Source organism: Rhopalosiphum maidis, chromosome 1, assembly GCF_003676215.2.
Source record: "Rhopalosiphum maidis isolate BTI-1 chromosome 1, ASM367621v3, whole genome shotgun sequence".
NCBI classification, from domain to species: domain Eukaryota; kingdom Metazoa; phylum Arthropoda; class Insecta; order Hemiptera; family Aphididae; genus Rhopalosiphum; species Rhopalosiphum maidis.
The window spans coordinates 67,619,935-67,627,504 of NC_040877.1; the positions used below are offsets into that span (position 1 = coordinate 67,619,935).

Here is a 7,570-nt window from a genome sequence, read left to right on the forward strand (position 1 = left end):
TTTTATGTTAGCACGATTTTATGAAACTGATAGATGATAGATTAGATTGTATCCATCTCTAAAATCATGTAATTGTTGTTCTTTTAACATTAAATTGTTTACATCAGTTGGACTTAAATGGACTATAATATGGTGACCATACAATTTTTGAATTTCGTTATACATATATAAATCTCAAGTAATTTTATTTATTTTACTTGTTGCTGATGTATATTCAAGAAGTTAAAATATTATTTTATCATTTATTCGAGTTGAATAATGATGGGTATTTGCATGTATATTGAAAAATATAAGAAGTTAATACAAAAATAATTATCTTATATACACAAATAAAATACTAAATAAATATTTTCACAGAGGATTAGTAAAATAGGAAAATTATGCAATAGAATAATATTGTTGATACATGAATACCACGATTTAAGATAGTATATATCTTTAATCGCGATGTATATTAAACAATGTGTGTTTTGCTTCTTAGCACTTATATTCATATTTACTAGACCAACAAATATTACATAAAATGGTGTTATTATTTATTGCATTATGAAATATTCTGATATTCAGAGGTAACATTTCAAATATTACATTTACATTTATACGTTTTGTTATCAACTATTAATTAAGGATATCAAACTATCCATTAGATTGCTAACAAATTCATGTTGACTATCATTTTCTGGTAATAAAGTTATTACAGTTTGTACTAATTCTAAAGTTTCTTTTAATAATGATTTTTCAACATCTATTGTCACCTGAAATTAATAATTAGCATGTCATTTAAATTTAAATATTTAGTTTTTCATATTGTAAAACTCACTGGACTTTTAAGCCAAGAAACAATTTCTGGGCTAAAGTGTACAATTTTGTCATGAAAGTCTAAATCACTAATGCATACTTCAAATTGCAATCTATGTTTGATTACATTCATTAAATTTTCTATAAGATTTTCTTTATTGTGAACAATTGGTATAATCTATAAAATAAATTATATATTATGAGTATATTATTAATTCAAATAAAAAGAAACTCAATTTTTTACTTCTTCAGCTAAACGATCGTGTCCTTTACTATACAGTGAAACAACTTGGCATATTCTAAGATCATCTAAATTTAGTTGCCAATCAAAAGCTAATTGAAATATTTTACTTGTCCAAAACATGCACTCCTTACTTTCAAATTCATATTGACCATCCTAAAACAGTTTCATTGTTTATAGTTAAAATTGAATCAAAAAGAAAAAAATTAAACTAAGCTTGGTTTTATTTTAATGTGGTATTATTAAAACTTGAATAATTATTCATATATTATTTGATTTTTCACAATATATTTATTATTATATTAATAACTAAATGTCAACTTTAATTATTTGTACAGTTAATCGTGTAAATGTCAACACATATATACCTCACAATCTTTTTGTATAAGGCAAACTGCTGAATTAATAGAATTAATTAGAAAATTAGTTTTTGATTTTTTAACTTTAGTTCTTGGTGTTTCTTGATTGAAGGTGTTTTGATTCAAATTAGAAATATCAATCTCGTGTACCTATAAAAGATAGCCTTATTAATAAACGAAAAATAAATAATTGTTCAATACTAACTTACATTACAGTCAAACAGACTGTTTAGTGGTTTATTAATGTGTAATGAAAATTTAGCCATTATATGAAATGTCCTAACAAATTGATGAGTCAAAAAAAGAGTTTCTTGATCAGGATTCGGTTTATTTAAAGCTATTTGAACAATAGTAAGTTTATGTTGGTTATTGTTTTTCCAATTTTCCCAAAAAAAATCATGTTTTATTTCAGCAAGTTCAACTTCTTCAGCTGATAAAGATGCCTGAAATATTATAACTTAATTATCATTAAAGGAAATATAATATTAATAATTTATATTATTATTGTCAACCTTAATAATGATGTCAAAAAAATGTTCACATAAATCGAAAAATTTGACGATACATTGATCTGACATCCCAACATCTTGGATACATAACTTATCTTTAGGAATTTTTCCGACACGATCAATAAGCCTTACAGCTGATAAAAAAACAGGTGCTATGTGTGTAGACCACACTAAATTACACATGTCTAAAAATGTAATTAGAACATACTAGTTATAATACTAATCACAATCCTAAATCATAGACAAATATACTTGCTTTCTCTTGTATGAAAACATGGTATTGTATCAGCAACGTCTAAAGCTGTTTTAAGTGGTCTAAGATCAGCAACACAATTTTTCCAAGCAGATGAATATTCCCAAAAAATATTACTTAATAATGTATTCCCATTCAAACTGTATGGAAAACAAGTTTTGAGACGTTTTAATGTGTCTAATATTTCTTTTTCTGCCATATTTAATGCTTTAACTTCAATTGCTTTATCTGTATCTATAACAAGTCCTTCTTGAATACCCATAATTCCTTTATTTTGATTTGATTGTTTAGTTTTTTTTTTATCAAAGTCTATTAAATATTCATCAATCACTAAAGTAGGATCTAGGCCTATACCAGCTAACCATTTACTAACAAGTGTAGACACTCCACCTAAAAAAATAATTATGATATGAGATAATGACGTAATTAAGGAATTTTAACTATTATAATAATATATTACAACTAATAAACATAATATTAGTAATTAATAATATTACCACGTCCAAGTTTTAGTAAATCTGTTAGTGTAATAGACGAGTACTCATATTTTAAACAGTGAAAAGGTCCAACTGGTTCTTTTGAACAATATTTTAATGTTGCATTGAGATGACACAATTGTTCAAGTCTTTCTATTAATAAATTCCATTGATAGTCATCATCAGAAATACATTCCCATTCATTATTAACATTGACTATAAATATAAATTTTAAAAATAACAAAAATATTAAAAGCAACCCTTTTGACTCTTACTCAAATAATTATGCTACTGCACATCAATACAATAACCAACCTGTTTTTTTACTAGATGCAATAGTTTTACATATTATAGCTCCAGTTAAACAAGCAAATGTATTCGAACTATTTGAAAACTGATCTTGGGTTATTTTCCAATCAAATTTAATTTCTAAAAAATAAAAATAAATATTTTGTAATTATTAAATTCCTGTGATTTATAATGTAAACTCATACCATTTGAATTACAAATAGTATCAATTGTTCTGTGAAAATTTAACATTTCTGTTACAATTGTTAAGGTGAGAGGTTTTGATAACCAATATTTAACAGCTAAATATACCATATCTGGTAATTGAATACCACTAGCTATCCATGCAGAATTCCATTCTCCAATATCATTATCAAAACGCATAATAGGTTCAAAAATATGTTTACCTATAGAAAATATTTTTTTAAATGTATAATTGTAAAAATATATACAAATAATAGGTAAATCTTACATAATTCGTCGACATTTTTATCAATGTTTAGAGACACATTTTCACCAGTTGTATTAAAATAAGATAGTAATTCAATTAAATTCAAGGATTTAATGTCATCATAGAACATCACTACAGTTTTTTTTTTTGGTTCTATAGGAAGTAAAGAAATAATTCTATCCATATCCTGATCGGTTAAACGAAGCGTTTTAGACAATTCCTTTAAAAAAGTGAGTATGAATACATGTAATTATACTCAATACAGTATTATTCTTGTATACTTGTATTTTAGCTTCAGCTGATAAAGATGATGCTTGGAAACGATGCTTTTCTTGAAAATTGGACAAAAATGTTAAAAACATTATAAGTTTTAAATGATTATCCGTATTTTTTAATAAATTTTCATTATAATTTTGAGATTCACTTTGTTCTAAAATTAAATTAAAATTACTATATATTTTTGAATATTTAAATTGTTTGACAACATTTTACTTTTTTCTTTTAAATTTGCTTGAAAGCTTTTTAAAAATGTAACCAAAGTTTCTTGTGTAATACTTTTACTGGTTGTAATATAATCAAACGCCTGTTGCCTTACTTTATCAGTCATTAAATTATTGACTAATTTCACAACTTCTTCACAGAGTATTTCATTATTAACATGTTCACTTTTACATAATGATTTGAATGTTTTAAATGTATACATATCTTGAGAAAGTTGACTATTAGAGCAACTAAAAATATTCAATACAAATTTAAAAATATTAATATTATGTGATGTGTATGTCAAATATTTTAGTAAATAGTATACCTTTCTATACAATGATAAGGTACATTAATTTCTGTAATATTTTCTGTTTCATCTATAAAATAACAGCGATAATTAGCATTGTATATGTTCATTCTTGATGTACTTAGAGCTCCAAACAAACCAAAATTTGTGTAAAATAGTCTAAAACAGAAATAAAATTAATAAAACATTGAATCAATGACCTAAAAAGTTTGTTGTAGAGCATACCTTCCAGTTTTAGAAACTTTGGACACTGATATTTTTTCATAGTTGTGCATTGACCATACTTCTAGTACTTCTCTATTAGGTATAAACATCACTAAAAATAATGCTTGTTTAGAACTAGAACTTTTATTTTCATTGACAACAAGCCAGCCAAATTGAACATCTTTATATCCATCCCATGTTCTAAATATTCAAAACAATTATTGTTAACATATTATAAATTATTAATTAACCACAAACCTAAATTACCGTATTATTCCTCCAGCATTGACCTCAAAAAGTGTTACTTTTTCCAAATTATCAGAGATCACTCCTATGGATAATTGAGGACTTAATTCAATTTTCAAAGCTTCACATTCCATTTCATTGAGACTAAAACTAATAATTAATTTGATATTTTAATATGTTAATTATTAATATTGTACAGAATAATTTATATTTTATTTTAGTTTAGTTATTACCGACATCCAAGCTGTTCAGGTTGTTCTTGTGTATCAGGAGTTTCATTTAATGATAAATTATAAGACAACCAGCAACTAAAATTACAAATATACAGTTAATCAATTTATAAATTTGTTATGAGATTATGAAATTCTTACGGTAATGTTTGTATAAAAGAAGATTTCAACTTATTTGTGACTGCTTTGGTTATATTCCCAAAAGTGGGTTGAGCATGTCCCCCAATTGTATAATGAATTGCTAAGTAAGGTTCATGACCAGCAGCTATAATTTGAGTCATTTGTGGTATACAATTTTGTTTATCACCACTAATACCTTTGCAGATATTGGCTGCTACTATATGTTGAAAACTAGTAATATCATATCTTGGCCCAATAGCAGCGTCATTTATCTTTTTCTGAACATCAAAAGCCCACTTTTTATATGTTAATGGAGAGATACTTATATCACCCGTGCGTTTTGCTTGAACTAAAATATTAATAATACCCATTAATACATAAAATTTTATTTTAATAATATACTTTTTCTATAATTGTTTTAATCATTTCAACTAAGTTTTATACACAAATTTTACTTATTTGTGGTGATTATAAATATCCAATATTTTCAATTTAATTTAAATAAGAATAATAATAATAAAAAGATTATAACACTTATTTTTATACTTACTTTTAGCTAATTGATTTTTACAAGACCTTAAACTATTAATAAAAATTGTGCCATCAACTGTACACATAACTTCACTATATAATATTGCAATTTCTTCAGGTTGCTCTACAGTTGGAGGATTAATTTTAGCAGGCTGATGACTTTGACACCTTAATTTCAAAACAGCACTATTATGGAATAATTGTGATAGTAATAGGTCTCCATCCTTATAAACAAAATAGATTATTTATTATTTGATAAAAATGAATTAAAAATATAAATTAATTGAGAATTACTTCAGTATAAAATTTGACGAATCCGTTAGAAAATCCAATGGCAATGCAAAACCAATCAGGACTACAATGAGTTGACAGTTTTGTATCAATTGCTGCAATCGGTAAACATACAACGGATGTAATTTGTTCACTGAAATATTATAAAATATATTATTATATTAATGAATACAAAATAATAATAATTATTCATTTTTTTTTTTAAATAATTATATAAAATATATTAAAGACTTTATAAACATAAATGTAACATACTTATTTGGTTGGGTAATGTCATTACGACAAATTGTTTGAAAAGTCTGGCTAATAATATTATCATTGGTAGAACTGGAAAACCACTTAGCTATAAAATTAAAAATAGTGGAAAATATTTAATTTTAATTTTTACATATCTACTAACAAATATATACAAAAATAATATACTTACGTGTAAAGGTAATTATTTTATTGTCATATCCAAATACTACGATTTCACCTCCAGGAGATACACAATTTATGGTGTCATTGAAAACATCTACTAAAAAATTTTAATTTAATTTTTAACTTTGTTATGTCAATAATTATTTTTATATGTTTATCATATAATTACCTTTTGTATCATTAGAACCAAATAAATAAGCTTTAATTTTTGATTGATCGATAGCTTTAGCAAATACTTTAAGCTGAACCGACATGTTGAAACCTTAATGAAGAAATCGTTAGACATCTATACTTGCATAATTAAACATAATAAAGGCACATATTATTTATATTGAAACAGTATTAATAGAACAAAGTAGCATTTTAAAAGCAAGTAATATTATTAAAAAAAATTAAAATAAAACATCTCAATATGCAATTTCAATATTTATTATTTCATTTATTTCCATTGTAAATTGTTATTTATTTTGGTTTGATATCTATAAAATAGTATCTACAGTTGATTCTATCACAATGATAATACAGCAGAGTGGGTTAAACCGTTGTGTGATAATAGTACTACGCAGTAGTGCAGAACGCACAATGTAGTAGGTAAGTTAAGAGTACGTTATATGTTGCGTCACATTTTGTTGTCTTCGTTTTACGACGTAAAACTTAGTTAATTTGTGTTCAGCGGAATCAATTTGATGTTGTTAGCTTTAGTATTAGAGTCAATTTACCTATTATCAAAGTTAAAAGTAATAATATTATCTTGGGTATCTTCAGGGCCGCTTAGGCTTTGCAGGAGCCTTAAGGGCACTCCGAACTTAAGGGGCCCTTTTAGTAGGCCTACACAAGTTGAATAAAAACATCAAAAGCTTATTTGATTATTTAGGTCTCCATTTGGCCGGGGCCCCAAAAGAATAGGGTAACGACGGAACTGGGTTTCTCATAGGATTTTATTGATATTTTAATTTTTGAGTGAGTTAGGTACGAACATTTTAAAGTTTTAATAGGTATTTTACATAACTATAACTCACTTAAAAATTAAAATATTAATAAAAACCTACGAGATGCCCCAGATAATATTATTATCTTTAAGTTTGATAATAGGTAAATTGACTAATATTAAATATAATAGGTAGCATAAAATTGATTCCGTTCAACGCAAATTTGCTGTTTTACATTCGTAAGACGGTGACAAAGACAACACACGCGGGTGGACGTTACACGTTAATGTGCATTGATAATTGATATTTAATCTGCCTAGACTTCGTCCAAAAATGATTTATTCTCTCTTACTGACCCGCGTTTAATATATTATGTATCCAGTGGCGTGGTGAACAAAAATTGTTTAGAGGCAAAGAAAAATATACCATCAAGG

At 25.7% G+C, this 7,570-nt stretch overlaps 1 protein-coding gene across 2 annotated transcripts; it reads right to left on the reverse strand.

Moving 5' to 3' along the window:
- Positions 1-361: 361 nt before the first annotated feature.
- LOC113560304 (rab3 GTPase-activating protein non-catalytic subunit) lies at positions 362-6,652 on the reverse strand. 2 transcript variants are annotated; one of them, XM_026966087.1, is made up of 23 exons: positions 6,377-6,652; positions 6,215-6,301; positions 6,043-6,130; positions 5,791-5,920; positions 5,516-5,720; positions 4,987-5,314; positions 4,849-4,923; positions 4,637-4,765; positions 4,391-4,570; positions 4,184-4,324; positions 3,868-4,106; positions 3,657-3,805; positions 3,397-3,595; positions 3,131-3,331; positions 2,952-3,065; positions 2,658-2,852; positions 2,164-2,550; positions 1,911-2,092; positions 1,608-1,841; positions 1,408-1,548; positions 1,043-1,195; positions 821-976; positions 362-755 (listed from the first exon to the last, which is right to left on the reverse strand). In XM_026966087.1, exons 1-23 carry the CDS (start codon positions 6,459-6,461, stop codon positions 612-614), a joined length of 3,942 nt encoding a protein of 1,313 aa, XP_026821888.1. In that variant the 5' UTR covers positions 6,462-6,652; the 3' UTR covers positions 362-611. The 2 variants fall into 2 exon arrangements, with proteins under 2 accessions (XP_026821888.1, XP_026821887.1); XM_026966086.1 differs by having other exon boundaries at positions 6,215-6,304.
- Positions 6,653-7,570: the final 918 nt, after the last annotated feature.

Coding starts and splice junctions, on each gene's coding strand:
- LOC113560304 (XM_026966086.1), bottom strand. CDS start 6,461: ATGTCGGTTCAGCTTAAAGTATTTGCTAAAGCTATCGATCAATCAAAA. Junction 3,806..3,867: donor AGCAAATTTAAAAGAAAAAA/GTAAAATGTTGT, acceptor ATTTAATTTTAG/AACAAAGTGAATCTCAAAAT. Junction 1,196..1,407: donor TTATACAAAAAGATTGTGAG/GTATATATGTGT, acceptor AAACTGTTTTAG/GATGGTCAATATGAATTTGA.